We start from the raw sequence: 18122 nt of genomic DNA, 5'->3' as shown, positions 1-18122 counted from the left end.
CTCAGCCAGTACATGTTCTCGATACATAAGAACCTGTAATGCATTGTCCACTTTATTCCGTGAGATTGTTAGGGCTTACTTTAGATCTAAGAAAAATAAAGTTACACAAGCAATAGAATACTGCAGTAGATGACTGGTGAGGAAAACAATTTCTGAGTTTATCCACATAGCACAATGTAATACACATTACTGCATCTTATACAAGGGTACTGCCAGGCACCGAAAAAATCCCATAAAATCTTTTGGGGGTCTATCTTATAAAAAGTATAAACGTGACCTTTGCCAAACATTCTCAGATGAAGACTATGAATTAACACTCATGTACTAGGAAAATTCTCCCGCAGTAGATTTTTGCTGAATTTCAGATTCACAGCTTGATGAATTATTATTATACAGGGTTTATATAGTGCCAAGTTTGTGCAGCGCTTTACAAAATGAGCCCCTTGGTGTCTTAGGGTACTGTTCACACCTGTGCAGTGCATCTAACGTCTTACAATTGAACGTTATATAAAGTGCATCAAAGATGCGGCAAGCGAGACCTTTTTTTGTTTTTTTAACACATACAGATCCAAAAATGTAGTACAGTTGTGAACAGAGCCTTAACCCAATGTCCCAGAAGTGACCTTACCATTTGGAGCCAAGGTTTTGACGCACGAACCTTATTTTGTACACATCCAACTAAGATTAACATCTTGACTTTAAGATGGGAAACCCATAACAAAATATATAAATGCTTTCATTTCTTAGCATCTTCTGAAAATGCCGATCCCGAGTTTAACTCAAGTATGCAGATCAGGCATTTCAACTGAACTTGCTACATGCTTATTCTGGGTAAGTGACTTAGAATCAGAAAACCAGCAATGGAAACCTACATATTTCCCGGTACATTTCCATTCCATCTCCTACTTCAAAGTTTTCTACACCAATCCTCCCCCAATCAGTGGGTGAATCACAATGATAAACCCACCCATGTAAATGTGATATTAACTGCTAATAAATGCACTGTTGCTGCCTTAGGGCCATGTCATGCTAATAACAACCCACCACTGACAGAATTGCTAAGAAAGAAGGGCAGTAAAGTTTCATTCCATCACTGACAGTGAAGGAACAAGCCTGCAGGAGCAGGCAAATTGTCACCAGCAACAGAATCATGAGCATTTTGACCCTCATTGTATAAACGGTCAGTTTTTAACTAATTTGTACCCTACAGGAACCAAGCAAAATGCTACTTGCACTGGTCTGACCAGCCGAGCGGGCTCTGATCAGTTACCCTTTAGGTATTTGCACTTATGATATAGAATAAGGCTGTAGATGGGTAATAAATTAGAAAACATTTCCTTTGACTATAAAAATGTTGGTAAATAACCTGTGCTAAACACAGTAATCTATGGATCTCCTGGGATTACATACAGTGGATATAAAAAGTATGCACCCCTGTAAAAATGTCAGGTTTCTGAAATGTAAAAAATAAAAAAAGGAAACCAAGATAAATCACTTCTGAATTTTTTCCCACATGCACACTAGAGACAAAAAAAATGCCAGAACCTCTGGCAGAAAAAATCATAGTAACTCGTACTGTACACGAGTTTATGAGCATTTGCTTTTTTAAGTGTTTTTTTTCCAAAACATTCCCTGATGAAATAAACCAAGAAAAAAAAATAAAAAGCAAAATGGCTGTATAAGCAGCATTTTTTATGACCAATGTGCATAGACTCGCATGTGGAATATAACGTGCAATTCAGCTAAAAGCAAAATGAAGGGAGATACAAACAAAACAATAATATGGTCACACAAATACACACCCCTAAACTAATGCTTTGCTGAAGCACCTAAAACTTTGTTAAGGCACATCTTTCCTTGGGAATATTTGCCTACTCTTCCTTGCAAAAGTGCTCTAAATCTGTCAAGGCATCTCCGGCACAGCCCTCTTCAGGTCACCCCACAGATTTTCAACTGGATTCATGTCTGAGTCATTCCAAAACTTTGATCTTCTTCTGATAAAGCAATTTTTTTTGTTGATTTGGAGGTATGCTTTGGGTTGCTGTCAGGATGAAAAGTAGTTGTTTGGGTCATCATACTGAAAGGTGAAATTGCTCTTCATTTCAGCTTTTTAACAAAGGCCTGAAGGTTTTGTATCAAAATTGATTGATATTTGTAAGTGTTCAGAAGTCCCTCCACCCCCCTCCACCTTGACTAAAACCCAGATCCAGCGAAGAAAAATAGCCCCAAAGCATGATGCTGCCACCACCATGCTTCACTGTAGGTATGGTGTTTTTGTTGGTGATGCACAGTCTTAGTTTTGTCCCAAACATACTTTTTGGAATTATGGCCAAATAGTTCTACCTTGAACCCATCATGCCATAACATGCTTTCGCCAGACTTGATGTAGGTTTTTACAAAATGTAGCCAGACTTGGGATGTTTTCTTAGTAAGAAAAGGCTTCTGTCTTGCCACCTTATCCCAGACAAACAAAAATATGGGAGATGGTCATCACATTTAGAACACAACCAGCACTAGCAAGAAGCTCCTGCAGCTCCATTAAAGTTGATGTAGGTCTCATGGCAGCCTCCTGGACCAGTTTCATCTTTTTAAATCAATTTTCGGGGAACATCCGGTTCTTGGTAATGTCACTGTTGTGCCATATTTTCTCCACCTGTTGATGACCATCCTCACTGTGTCACATGGTAAATCTAATTCAATCAAAATGTTTTGTACCTTCTCCTGACTTGTACCATCCCGCAATGAGATCCTTCTGATCATTTCTAAGCTCTTTGTGGATCATGACTTTTGCTGTAAGAGGCAGCTGAGTAAATGTCAGAAAAATCCAACTAGAACAGCCAAACTTTATATGGGCTTAATAACAGTCACTTCCGTTGATGGCAGGTGTGTATTAACTACTACTTAACATCAGTTTGAATGTGATCAGGGGCGGACTGACCATTCGAGCACTCGGGCACTGCCCAAGGGCCCGGGGTCAGTAGGGGGCCCCATGAGATGCCCCTGGTACCTTTCATTGGCTTTTTCATAGGCTTTTTTGGGTGTGGGCGAAGACACAGGGGCCCCATGATCCACTATTGCCCGAGGGCCCCATGAGTTGTCAGTCCGCCCCTGAATGTGATTGTTTAATTCTGAATACAGCCACCTCCCTAATTATACGAGGGTGTGCATCTATGCAACCCACATTATTTTATTTTTTTCCACCACTAAACAATGTCAGTTTGTTTTTTAATTGAATTGTACATACTATAAGTCACATTAAAGGAGTTGTAAAAAAAATCATGCCAAAATAAATCAGATTAAAAATGTTTTTTTATTTCAAAAACCTGGCATTTTTTTCAGGGGTGTGTGGAATTCTTATATCCACTGTATGTATTGGCATCACAACTTACTATATCTACTAAGTCACCTAGATACGCTAAAAATGGGAGCGGTTCCATAGGGCCCCCAGTCCCAGAGGACTTTTACAAAGAACTGAAGTTATTTTTCACAGCCACCAATCAGGTGCCAACATTCATGGGAGCAAAAGGGAAGGAAACTCCATTTCTCAGTAAGAAGAGACAGATACATAGGCCCTACTGTGTTTTTTTTTATTAAACTACCTGTACAGAAACCGATTGTATTCAAATCTATGCACAAACATGAAGCTGACCTGAATGTTTTCCATTGGGCAACAAATACCATTCTTTTTAATAAGTAATGCTATTTCTGAGTAGTGTGTCCCTTGGCTGCCATAAGATAGCCCATGTACCTATGAAGTGTCATAAAATCCTTTATACATATCTGTAGTGTAAGAACTGCTCTGGCAAAAACAGTTTACAATACTTTATATATGTGTGACCCACATTCACTTCTGGTCTAATAACAGAGTGTAATACAAGTCAATGGATCGGTCAAATAGAAGCATACCTTCTGCTGCATGCAGATGTGATATGAAACAATTCATGTAAGAACTGCATGCATTTACAAACATGTACAAAGTGGGGAATTTGTTTTCTAAAAGATACTGTATGAGTCTCATTGTTTTATGTGATGTAAGAGTGCTGCCAGTTGGAAACAAAATTACCGGTGGCTCATGGGGAAGAATGCTGAATGTCACAATATTACACTCAAAATGAAGAACAAGAAAATAAAATGGAAATATATATATATATGGGCAAAATGCTGTACAACAAACATCAAAAACTATGGGGCTGTGATTAAAAATGTTGACGGACACAGCACATCATGAGCAGGCTTTGTGGACTTGGTACCTGTCACTGGTTGCTAGGCTGGCCTGTAGGACAGGTATGAATTCCTGCTGCAGCAGCCCCAGGGTAGTGCTAGAGCTCCTTCAAAACAGTAAACAGTAACATTCAAATCCCTCAGCTGCCAAAACACATCACACTGGAACATGTTTCATAATACAAATGGAAGAGCACATATTATTCCTTAAAAGTAAACCAGTCACAAATCAGGTGAAATCAAATTAAGCATACGATGAAAAAACCCCCACAAAACAGGTTATCTTCAGGGAAAACCCCAGGTAAAAACAACCAGTCGATCCAGATACATCTGAAGCTGTATACAGAATTTTGCCTTTCCTTTAAAATATGTGCTGGGGCCCACCCCGAGCCTCCCTACTGGTCTAATGTGCTCGGTACCCTCACTGACCAAAAGAAAGCTTCAATAGGCTGTAAGGCTGGCCATACACTATACAATTTTCTGTCCAATTTCCTTTAGATTTACCTTCAACTATGTAGTGCAAGGGCCTGCCTAATTGGATACAATTGAAAGTGTTGTTTAAGTTTGACCTCATATTATATGGTTTTTGGTAAATCTAAAGCAAATTTCTCAAGGAAATTGTATAATGTATGGCCAGCCTAAGGAACAGCTTTGCTCGACTTCAAGATAAGGTGTCAAGATTAAGGCTAGGTTCAGACCTTTTGCGTGTCAAGGATGCACAGAGTCACATGCTTTCCTGACATGCAGAGAAACGCGATGCCATTTAGCAGATACAAGGCAGTGCCATTAATTGTTAAAGGCAGTCCTATACATCTACAAATGCGTGCAGCAAACTGCATGGTGACATAGCACCCTGCAGTTCAGTCTGGTGCATTCTGGGAAGAGTCAGGGACTTTTCCATGTTTCTCGTGCACATGGCAGCCCATTAAAATACACAGGCTGCCCAACACGCCTGTGCTCGCTCACATCTGTAGGTGTGAACCAAGGCTGTATTCACACTTGCACATTACAGGTAAAGCGCGGATTCTAAACAGCACCCACAACGCACCTGTTTTGCAGTGTGCCAAAAGACACCATTGTCCCTTTTTTGTTCAAGAAATTCTGATGCGGTGGCAGCCCATTTATTTGACTAGGCTCCCACAGCACGACATGCATTTTCGCAATGCACTGGGGCAGAAAGGTGTGAATCTAGCCTAAGGGCATCATGCCTTTCAGAGTTGTGGTAATGCATGTTAGTACATTGTTGTCCCATTTCAGATCAATGGCAGCCCAATGCATTAACCAAATGCACCTCTGACATACATACAAGGCAGTGCACCACAATAAATGCACTGCTATGTGCTGTGGCGCGTCAGCAAAAATGCTGCATGTCTGATTTTGTCCATTCTGGTGCATTGCCAGCTTGTTTATTTGAATGGGCTGCTTTAACATATCTTCAGTAGCCTATATCTCTATAGCTGGCCATAGATGGATCCAAATTCGGCCAGTTCAATAGGGACCGCGCAAATTTTGATCCATCAATGGCCTGTCTTTTTCGAGAGCAGTCACTCCACTAATTGACTGCTCATGAACTGGCTTGCTGGAAAACTTTAGTTCGATCAGCACTGCAACCTAGTGGTCAGTGTATTTTAACAGCGGAGGAGTCCAGCTGACCCCTCCACTGTCAGAATACAATGACATAGCAGGAAGGATTCCAGCATCGACCTCAGAATGCGTGGATGGGGGAATTGGTTCACTTTTAGCCCAGTCATCAATTTGACATGCGGTTTTCACTGAAAATGATCTGTTTTATTTGCCTAGGTTGTGACATATATCTTTTTAGTTACAAAGTACTGAAAAGCTCAACAAAAACTGAAAAAGTCAACAAAATGTATTTGCTTCCATGGGGATTATAAATACTAAAGCAGAAGCCATTTTCCACTTCAACTGAAGAAGTTCACCTTCCCTAACATGTTACACCCATATTCAGGGTGTAACATGTCACTGACGCAGCAGACCAACATTCCCCCCCGATCCCCCGCTGTGACAGCAGGCCGGGGATCTTTTCCCTGCACCCACTGTCACAATTTTTTCAAAACGTGGCCATGCCATTCATTCACAGAGATCTGTGATGGGAGAACTACAGTTACCATCAGCCATTGCGGCTGACAACTTGTAGTTCTCAATGAACTACCAGGGCGCTGATAAGTGCTCTAAGTAGTTCATTGATGCTTCCAACAATTCAGTAACTGCCTGCCCATACAAAGTACAGGCAGAAAGCTGCAATCACAGTCTGGAGTAGCCTGAGATTGCACCCACAATCTGCTGACTGTGGGTGCAATGATTTACGGACTCCTAATAAAAAAATAATGCCCATTTTTTACATGCAAAAAAGATATGCATTCATAATTTTTTTTTTTTTTTTAAAGATGAACTTACAGTTTAAAAAAGTTTATTTTGCAGTGGGACCCAAATAATTGAAAATATCATACATACAATTTGAGGTTGTAAACATTCATTACATCAATACCCACTGACTCTATAGTTGAGAAGTCAGACAAGCCGTTTCAGATACAGCTCACACCTCAAGCAAAGCAGAGAGGCAGCAGATCTCAGCGCTGCACTACATTTCAAGTGCAAACAGTAAAATTAAAGTTGTGAAGTCAGGTGTGAATAACAAGTCACAGAACCTGGCTTATGATATGTAAAAGTAATTTAGGGAGATTTTAATGTGCTCTCAAGATAAACTAAAATAAAGACATATTTACCCCCGAGTTTATTTAGCACAACAAAAAACTTTTTTTTTTTAGAATATTTTTGTTATCATGCTATTCCATAAAAGGATTCTTAGAGATCACTATAAACCACTTGCAATGTCACACATAAAATAAGGTTTAAGAACCATACTATAGGAAGATAGAGGATTTGGAAAGGGAAAATGGTGGGACATCAAATTAATAAACTGAGGTCTCATTTAACAAATGGTCAGAAAAACTGAGATTGTTCAGGTTGGGAAAACAGGTGACTTTGATGTGATTTAAAGTGGAGTTCCAGTGAAAATGTAAGAAAATAAAAGTCAGCAGTTACAAAAACTGTAGCTGCTGACTTTTAAAAATTAGCCACTCACCTATCCCCCCCCACAGCCCGTTTCACTAGCTGTCCTGTGTTCCCGGTGTTGGCATCTTCAGTGTGGGCACCTGGCTGTAACATCTAGTGGCTACACAGTCGGGTGCCCACTGCGCATGCGTGAGTAGTGCTGCGCTTTCTGAATGGTCCCATAGTCTTCTGGGGCCTGTCACGTGTCCCAGAAGACTACGGGGAGGGGGGGAGGTTGGAGGTCAACTTCCGTTTCCGATCGCCTAGGCGATCGCAGTGGAAATGGGAGAGGGTACCTGTCAATTTCGGGTACCCCCTCCCCCAAGGTGCCAATCCTTAACAGGGAGCAGTCCTTAAAGAGAACCTCCCCTTTTGGGTGGAGCTCCGCTTTAACTAGATTGTAATTATCATGCACAAATATAAAGGACAACATAAAGGTTTAGCAAATGTCCTTTGTACAGTCCTTGGGAATAAAAGTTCAAGGGAACATCAGTTGCATGTGAAGGAAAGGTGATTTTATCACTGGTATGGGAGCGGGTTTTACAGAAAAGTAATTAAAGTGGTTGTAAAGGATGAAGGTTTTTTTACCTTCATGCATTCTATAAATGAAGGTAAAAAACCTTCTGTGTGCAGCAGTGCCCCCAGCCCCCTCCATACTTACCTGAGCCACATCACGATCCAACGAAGTCTTGGGTCTCTGCCTCCACATTGGCTGAGACAGCAAACGGAAGCCATTGGCTCCCGTTTCTGTCAATCACAGCAAGTCAGCCAATGAGAAGAGAGAGGGGGCAGGGTCAAGCCACGGTGCCCCCATACAAAGCTGCTTGCTGTGGGGGCACCCAACAGAAGGGAGGGGCCAGGAGAGCCTGTGGGGGATTGGAGAAGAGAAGGATCCAGGCTACTCTGTGCAAAACCGCAGCACACAGTAAGTATAGACATGATTGTTATTTAAAAAAAAAAAACCAAAAACATTTTTAAAAATTGACCTTTAGAATCGCTTAAAGTTGTGGAATGTCTTAAAACACAGTTGGATACCAGAGGGAATAATGGCACCAATTAAAAAAAAAAAAATTGGCTAATTCAGGTAACACTGATGCTACCCTACAGATAGCACAGTTTTTATCCAGAAAACTGTACATGACAATTTCTTTCCCCAACTTGAGAGGCAAAATTGGTCACAGGTGCCAATAAGTTTCTGGTCTGGACCAAACTCTCAAGAGTTAGTAACAGGTTAAATGTTATGGACAAGGGTCTTTTTCAACCTTAACTACATAAATATAATCAAACAAAAGTAAATGATACAACTTCAGTTGATTATACAAATTATATATCAACCCCATCCATTATAAAATATGAACAGTCACAAGTCCACATTTTACAGCAAAAGCTACTTAGAAAGCTTCCCTGCAATATGCAATAACTTAGCTTATATTAAAGCCTAAGTTCACAAAAAAAAAATATTAAATGCACATTTTTTTGCAGGGAAAAAAAAAAAATGTGCATTTAATTTTCTTTTCCTGAAGCCTGCAGAGCTTTGCACCAGCAATCAACAGATCACAGGTGCAATGTCAGGCTTCCACAGAATCTCAGTACAGCTGTCTGCCCGTACCTCCTGTTTGGGCAGACAGTTACTGGAGAGCAGGAAGATCAATGACCGCTCACCAGCGCCCTCGCAATTTAGTGAGAACTACAAGCATGTATCGCAATGACAGATGGTAGTTGTTCATTCATTCGCAGAACCCTGTGAATGAATGATGCAGCCATATGGAAGGAGCCCTGCACAGCCACGCTCTTTTTAAATTGTGACAGCAGGTGCAGGGAAAAAATTCCCCACCCGCTGTCACAGTGGGGGATTGGAGGGGAGCAAGCAGGTGCTCTTTGGTATCATGTGACACCCTAAATTTGGATGTAACATGTTACCAAAGCTGAATTTATCCTTTACCCCCTTGCTCGTATTATAGCATAGGTATATGCCCAAAGGCTTCCATTGCAAATATAAGGATTAAATAAAAATTCCATTAAAGCCATTTTATTTGATATACAGTTCAGAATATAATGACCTTTGATACCTTTTTCTCATTAGTCAGTGTTCAAACATACATTTATTCATGTTTGCACTTTATTAGCTTGATTCATTTAAATTACATTGGCCTAATTCATTCACTACTCCATGTTACTCTGCACTCTACCCAACATGTTTAACACATGTATAGCACTGTAGGGAAATGTGGATTTGGAACTGTATTTACTAAAGGATAACGGATACAATACTAACAAGCAGTAGTCTAAAGATGTACCATCAACAATAGAAAGTAAATACTTACTTAAGTAATACTCCTTGATTGGGGATTAGTTCTAAATGAATCTTACCCCCTTCCTGTGTTCTTAAATATGCAAATTCCTCAAGCATATCAATATCTGAAGATATTAAGGAAAACATTTTTGTGCAGTTTAGTACTGTCTTTAAAAGAAAAAAAAGTTTAAAAAAAAAAAAAAGAACATTTAGTAAAACATGCTCTAAATTTTCCTTTTTTATCTGCATGCCAACTGTTTAACTGGTACCGTGTTAATGTGAATCTAGAGGAAAGGCTGCTAGCAATAAGAGCTCTCTTTCTCAATGATAAGCATTTATAAAATTCGAAATAATTTTACAAAATTCTAACTCTGGGCAACAATACTTTCTATACTGATTGCTCACAGATGATCCTAATAAAAAATAATAACATCTTAAAAACAATTTCTACTTTAACAGATTCTTTCAACAGATTTATGTAAATTTTGAGTTGTCACTCAAAACAAGACATGAAAAAAACAAGTGAGATGGGAAAATTTTCATTTTTCAGTTAGTTGCATAATAATTATACACTTAACAGTTGCCCAATAATTGTGCACACATAGATATTCTGCTACAAAAGCCAAAACCTCACTTTTACTTTCTCAGTTTGAGGTTTATTAACATTTTGGATTGACGGAGAGCACTGTAATTGTTCAATAATGAAATGAATCCTCAAAAATACAACTTGCCTAATAATTGTGCATACAGTGAACTGTAGTCTTAGCACGAGGTCATTACTAAGTGGAATGAGTGGGCATACAGTTTGGATTATAAGCAAAGATCCCTATCGATTACTACTAGTAATCCTCTACCCAAATGCAGTGAATATACACATGTGAATGCAATCACCTATCGGATCCCTTTCTGCAGAGCTGATGTTCGATAGTGTTCTACAACCAAGAAGAAAGACGACTAGATACACTAAGTTTGGTTAAATGCATGTTAACCAATATGCAAAATGCATGAGCAGATCTTTGCCATTGTAGTCCTTTGAATTGCACTCAACACACAATTTTCTTCATGCAGTCCCAGTGACATTGATTAATGGCTCAGATATCATGCATTTACCTGCACAAATATGCACAAGTGTGAGGCAGCACCTTATAGATCAAGGGATTATTTATATTTCAATTTATTCACCTAATCCACACATACTGTATTACTTACAATTCATAAAAGTCATCTGAATGACATTTTCATGATGCTAAGAAATTACTTTGACCATTACGTCTCCCTTCTAAAATATCAAAAAATAAATAAAATGTCCACTATAGAACAGTATATATGCCATAAGTCAAAATGGCTGCTAGTTGTCTGGGTATTACTGTAAGACCTGTTTGAGGAAATTGCTGAGTTAGCAATTACTCTAGCTAGCAATCAAGCTAGCAGCTATTACATAAGTACATTAGTAAAAGGATACTTGTGATGTAGTTGAAGAAGTTTTCATACTGAAAATTTCCTTGCAGACATATCTTCCCTATGGCTTTTAAGAATAGGACCTCTCCTTTGGGCCAATCATGCTGCAGTAACACAATAAGGTGCCCCAGAGCCATGTCATCCCGATTATCAGAAAATGCTCTGAGCTAAGAAAAAAAAAAATACAAAAAGCCAATATTGAACACCCTGAAAAATATACACAAATACATATAATCATATTATTTATTAAATACAAGAATATGACCGGTTTTAACAGCGCAGGTAGAACAGGATTTTCAACATACTGATATAGCAGCCAGGACTTGTGTTTAAATTTGTTTAGCCAGTAATGCCCTGATTACGAACACAGCCCGCCATATACAACACCCATCTTCCCTGCCCGACATCAAGGGATATTGGCTTCAGGCACCCTATGTGACAGCAGTAAAGTCAAGTTTCAAAATAAAATGTTTTTAAAACTCCCCCTCCCCAACATACCCATGTACAAAAAACGATGATTGCGCTACACGTTGCATATTGTTCCAATGTCTGGATGAGAGCAATAAATCTTCATCAGTCATTGTTAACTCTATACTACTAAACTGTAAAAGCTTTTAAACGTCACCTATGGACAATTTCAGGTACCATAGTTTGTTGTCACTTTACGGGCACATTCAATTTAAAGGCTTGACATATTTATTGTATTTACTCAGTGCAACCTTATATTTTATGAATAAGGTAGGTAATGTATTGGGCAAATATCCATGGAGAGGCTTAAATATTGGGCACATATCGCACAGAGCACAGGGGTCAGAGAAACCTACAGTTCAACTCTGGGAAATCTGAAAATGCAGCCCCACCGCAAGGGATAACAGTTAGTTTATTCTAGGGGAGAGTAAATGCACTAATCCTTAGCCAATCCTCTACTTCGCTGGAAGACAGCACTTCCCTATGCTGCGGCGGAGGCCTGTTGCTTAGCGTCATGATGTCCAATGCAGTCCCCCCAATACAGCTCTTGCCTTCCATAAAACATACTTACCATATTAGAGCAGTTTAGAGTAATGGAAGTCGTTCCTCAGCTGGGTCATGTGTCTGGAGCCGGGCAGGAGCAGCCTCCCTTGCTCTGAACTGACAGACTGCAAAAGTGGCTCCTGCTTTGGATGCCTGGCGTGGCTGTCAGCACTAGCTGCTGCGCTTTCATGGTATGTGAGGTGGTAGATTTGGACCCCAGAAGTTTGCTGGGACCACCCCCAGTGTATTCAGTTTTATTAAACAAATTATCTTAAAGCGGAATGAATTTGTTTATTAAAACCTTCTTGATGAAAAAAAAACAAAACATTCTAATCTTCTACATTCTATCTAAAACAAAAACAGTTTTAGATATGAATACAGTTTAAATTAATATTTACAGTAATATGCCTTAATAGCTTATCATATTGGTTAATTTTTTTTTCTGTTAGGCACTATTTGTCCATAGAAAAAATATAATATAAAATCCAGCACTATAATATATATAAAACCCCCTGATAATAGGACAATCAATATAGAATAAGCAGCCACCTTAATTTTGCAGGCAACAATATATCAAATAATAAAACATACAAATGCGGCACTACAAATAACCAAAAAAAATATTAAAATTGGTACAAACACATAAAGTGAATAAAGAGTCCACACATGAGAAGTCCACATATATGGAGGAATTATGAAACAGAATAAGCCCCTTTAAGGAACATCTACGTTGTCATAAGTACTTCAAATCTGGTCAAGAAGATGAAGGAAATCCACCATCACCAACACCTGAAAAATTCTGCCTCTTACCAGATAAACTTGACCCCCAATTAAGGTTGGGTCAAATTGCACAATATAGAATCCAAACGTATGCCACGGATCTGAATGCTTAATACCGTCAAAGGATCAAACTGGCCCCCAATATTAGATGAATGGAAGCACCCTATGATCCGGACACTGGTAGAGCTCCAAACTTTACCTTCATAGATTGAACAGAGAAAGACAGCTCCTTGCTGCAGTGTTGTTCCTGATCCCTTTCACATGTGTTTGTCTGTGCTCACCTAGGTGATGGTGGATTTCCTTCATCTTCTTGACCATCTTTTAGGTATTTATGACAACATAGACGTTCCTTAAAGGGGCTTATTCTTTTTCATATTTCATTCACATATGTGGACTTCTCATGTGTGGACTCTTTATTCACTTTATGTGTTTGTACTAATTTTAATAATTGTTTTTGTTATTTGCAGCACCACATTTATATGTTTTACTATTTGTGTATACTCATTTAAAAACAATTCCAATAAAAAGAACGATGAAAAATATTTTTTAAAAATTTAAAGATTTTTATTACCGCCATTTTAAAGCTGGTCTGTAGCAACCCAAGAATTGTATTTAAAATTGTCGCTTCCACTATTGATAGTCAAAGAGGGAGAGCATCTACCATTTGTGCTGTTCAGTACTTTGTGTTTTTACATATGTGGTGAACTCACCTTGACACTAGCCACCAACAGTTGAAGACAGTAAGGCATTACATGTTTACTAACACAGGGTAACAGCTTGAGGTCACAGGCTAAAACACAAAAATAAGAAAATATATTGAGAAGTGTGTACAAATAACTTTAGTACTAGGGGTGCACCGTAATGAAAATTCTGGACCGAAATTTCAGAATGAAATACCGAAACGGAATTGGGCAGTTCTTCAAAAAAAAAGTTATTTATACTTTTTATATATATATATATATATATATATATATATATATATATATATAAAATTGTATTACGTTTGACTTTTTAATTAATATAATGAATTTAACTGAATATGAATTTAAAAAAATACAATCCAGTAACATAAAATAACTTTTATTGAAAGTAACACACAAAAATTGGACAGAAAATGAAATATATATAAAATTAAAAACTTAAAAAAAGAAGTGTGGACTCCCCCCCCCCCCCCAATTATACTTACCTAAGTGGATGCAGCATCAGTTCGATGCCGCATCTGTCCCCCATCGGCTCTAAGTGTGAAAACTCAGCGATCACATGACCACTGATTGCTGAGTTCCCACAGCCGCTCTGAGCAGAGAACAGTAACTGTCAGTCACCGCTGGCTGCTCTGCCCGCCCATTGCTCACTGGAGTGGTTCACTGAGAGGCAAAGCGAGGTGCTGCTCCAGAAGGGTGGATCTTGACTTTGAAGTTGGGATCCATCTCCAGCCTGGACCGGCTGAGTGACGTCAACCGACAATGGGCTTGAGCCAGGTGTCAGTGAAAAACGGGTCACAGGAGTGCAATACGAATTGCACTCCTGGGATCCACAAGAGAAGTACAGCCAAAAGAGCTTAGGCTGTGCTTCTCTTTTAAATAGAAGTATTTTTGCACTGAAGTCAATAGGGGGCGTTTTTGCATTGAAGTGAAAGGGGCGCAATTTTGCATTGAACTCGCTAGGGGGCGTTTTTGCACTGAAGTCAATGGAACGCAATTTTGCACTGAAGTCAGTTATCATTAACGGCACCTTTTGTTTTTTCTTATCGGCAAAACTTCAATTACCCCATTTTCGGACAATACTTTTCAGCGTCCGATATACCGGTGCATGACTAGTATTATTATCCAAGATGTGATAAAATTAAATATAATAAAATTTCAAAATTAAACACAAATAATAGCGCTACCCTTAAAGAAATTAGTAAATCCACCACCAAATATGTGCACTATTAATTAAATCATAAATAAATAAACAGTCCTCATAGAGTCCATTCAGTAAAGTCCACACATTAATATTGCATATGATCCTCAGTAAATGAAGCTATGAAGCCTTCCATCACCAGTGCAAAATCCAGTGCTTTAACACCCCATCAGAATGCACACTCACCAAAAGCTGGTGAATAACCAGCATATCTTTGTGTGTCCAACACTCCGCAGCTTAGCTCTCTCCAGCTTAGAGAGGATCATATGCAATATTGATGTGTGGACTTTACTGAATGGACTGTATGAGGACTCTTTATTTATTTATGATTTAATTAATAGTGCACTTTTGGTGGTGGATTTACTAATTTCTTTAAGGGTAGCGCTATTATTTGTGGTTAATTTTTATATTTTATTATATTTAATTTTATCACATCTTGGATAATAATTTGCAGTGGGTTAATAGTAGCAGCTCCCATTCTAACATATTGTGGTATTATATTTGAATCTATGGGGGCGATGATTTAAATCTTGTGGTGTTTGAGAGTGAATGAGGTAGACACCTTTCAGGATTTACACATATCCAAAAACATCACTAGTATTGTAGAAAATTATGCAAGAATTAATGTGGTTCTGAAGTCAAATGCCACAAAGTTCCCCACTCCATCCCTAAACACTCACCTAGCTCCTCTCACCGCTCTCTTCAGTTCCTGGATTCACAGGAGAGCCATAGGCTCCTGCTCCTGTGAGTACAAGTGTGAGGAGGGAGCAAAATGTGAAAAGCTATTCTAATAGTTTTATATAACACAGCAACACCCACACATGTAGGACACCCAACATTAGAGGTGATTTATTCTTCCAAAGCAAATACACTTTTGCACACTGGTACTGACTAATATTCCAGTGTTTCTCTTCTCCCTCAGTTTTTCTCAATCACTGAGCTAATGTGACCCCAGCACTGATGGAGAGGGGCAGGGGAGAGTCAAACTAGGATGCTGTGCAGGCAGCTGACATCCTCCTTATCAACTGATGATGTCATTGGTTGTCAGGACTCTGGCGGCTAGAAGGTTGTAATGGTGCACAATGAAAACCTGTGGCTTTGTGTAACTAACAGGCAGACTTGTCCCACCCGCTGGTTTGTATACAAGTTTTGGCCAATTTTTAAATATTTTGCCAAGGCACCCCTGAAGAAACCTCAGGGCACCATGGTTGAGAAAGGCTGCTCTAGTGCCCCCATAACACTCAGATTGCTAAAGAGGCACTTTGAGCAGGGAGAAGCAGACAACGCCGATAGAGGACTTCCAGAAGAAGAGTTAAGGGACTGTTCTGTGCAACATTGCACAGAGCAGGTAAGTATAACTTTTTTTTATTTTAATAAAAAACAAATGTAGCCTTTAATATCACTTCACGTGAGCTTGAGCCTAAACCACAAAAATGCAGTGTGCGTATCTCTGTGACAAATGTGACAGATTTCAAATAGCCATTCCGTCACTCCAAATAGCCAATCAATATGCTGCCTTAATGCAACACATATTTAAAGGCTCGTTCACACCATGGTGCAGAGACGTCAGTTTTTCTGCACGCATTCTGTGTTCTTGAAGTGCACATGTAAACTGATGTCTCTGCAAATGAAATCTACGTGTCAGTTTCCATCAATTTTTCTACACGTATGGTGTAAATGAGGCCTAAGTGTAAAATACTGAACGTTATCATGAATGTGGAAATGAACTGCAGTGCACCGCACAAGTGTAAAGGGGCCCTAAATATAAGCATGTGCATACAAACCTTTCCTAGATTTCGGCTTGACTTTTGACTGTTCCTCTCTATGTTTGGAAGTCTCCTGAGGTGGGGGCACAATGAAGTTCATCAGTTCCAGAATTTTCTCACATGTGAGCTGTGGCAAAAAAAAAAATACCATTGATGTAATGAAAATATTCAGGTCTGTGACCTTGATTCATCTGAAATGTACACAAACCAAATATGGCCATATATCCCAGCATGTCATTCCTTGACTTGAGTAGTTGCACAGTGGCATTAAAGCTGAACTTCAGCCTTCACTTCTGTCTTGCAGAGTTGTATAGACTCCTCTCTTCTGGACTCAAATTGTTTATTGAGAGTCTCATTGTGTGCGTTATAAGTTACTGAAAGTCGAAAAAGTCTGCTAATTTCCTGGCTGGAAGACACCCAGCATCATCCAATTTTTTCCTCCCCAGACTGACTCTCCCTGCCCTTCATTGAATTTTAGTTCTGTCAAATCACAGAGGCACAGCCTCGCATGTGAGTGTTACCTAGAGCACTACATGCAAAAACAGTCTACTTAGGAACAAACACTCCTCCACACTGACATCCACCAATCGTGACATTTTTATAGTTGCCTAATCCCTACCAAAGCCAGTCCACTGCTTGCATCAGGGCAGAGGACTACTGAAAGGAGGTACTGAGGCAGAGTGCTGTCATGCTTTTTGAAAACTATGTACAGCACCCTGCTGGTCTCTCCCACCAGCCATGATTTCCATGCACTGCACTGAAAAGCACAGAAACCCAGTGATTGGGGGGGGGGGGGGTAGGGAAGGCAGAATATAAGCAGATTAAACTTTGACTTTAGAGGAATTATAATCTTCCTATCTGCACCTCGCATTTTTCACCTGCATAAGATGTGCATTGATCATATAGCTTCATGGTGTAATTTGCAGGTCTGTACATACAGCCTACAGAAGAGCAGCTGTTCACATTACGAAGGCAGCGGTATCTGTTTGTGTGCAAACATGAGGCATGTTGCATGGCACTGCACAGGTTAAAGCATGACCCCGGTCTGTAGTATGAGAACTGAACTTCCTGTAAAGAAGCTACATATCCCACAATCCCTGGGTCTCTCAGTCTAGTGTTCTCCAGGTGATAAAACAATAATTGGATCTGACACAGTCACAAACAGGCTGAGTACAAAGAGCTCACAATGCAGCTGGAATATTTTTTTTATTACATTAGCCCTCGCATGTTTGTGATGTGACATAGCGTTGATGGCAACACGTGCATTGTACTCTGCGTGACCTGGAACAGGAAGCGGTCTTATTCCTTTGGAGAATAGGGACAGGCTAGCTGTGGAAATAATAGACAAAGAGGAACTGAGCAGTCATAACAAAGAGGACACTACAAACTGCAGTCATAACATACTGTATGAGCCCATCATTACAAGGTAAGGCAAACAAATGACACGGAGAATACAACCACACTAATACCTAGATACTGTAAGGCAACAAAAATACATTTGAAAGTGTACAATGCCTTTAACATTACAAATACGTTAAGAGGACACTTAACCTCCCTAGTGGTCTGATTATGTCCATATTTCTGTGCTCAAAACGGTACTTTTTTTGCATGGAAAT

General features: G+C 39.5%; 1 protein-coding gene across 2 annotated transcripts in view; it reads right to left on the bottom strand.

The window, feature by feature from the left end:
• Window positions 1-18122, bottom strand: part of INTS10 (integrator complex subunit 10) — a 55146-nt gene that overhangs the window by 2402 nt on the left and 34622 nt on the right. Inside the window, exons 13-17 of one of the 2 annotated variants that reach the window (XM_089675311.1) lie at window positions 16525-16633; window positions 13549-13628; window positions 11052-11214; window positions 9621-9714; window positions 4251-4328 (exon numbers count right to left, since the gene is read on the bottom strand). In XM_089675311.1, coding sequence (XP_089531437.1) covers window positions 4251-4328; window positions 9621-9714; window positions 11052-11214; window positions 13549-13628; window positions 16525-16633 — 524 coding nt within the window. The remainder of the gene's footprint in view (window positions 1-4250; window positions 4329-9620; window positions 9715-11051; window positions 11215-13548; window positions 13629-16524; window positions 16634-18122) is intronic. The other variant, XM_089675315.1, reaches the window with a different exon arrangement.

The sequence above is a fragment of the Staurois parvus genome, unplaced genomic scaffold (assembly GCF_062004578.1).
Source record: "Staurois parvus isolate SC_StPar_1 unplaced genomic scaffold, SC_StPar_1.0 ptg000013l, whole genome shotgun sequence".
Classification (NCBI taxonomy): domain Eukaryota; kingdom Metazoa; phylum Chordata; class Amphibia; order Anura; family Ranidae; genus Staurois; species Staurois parvus.
Note: the sequence above shows the minus strand (reverse complement) of the source record. Positions and strands in the feature narration are given on the sequence as shown.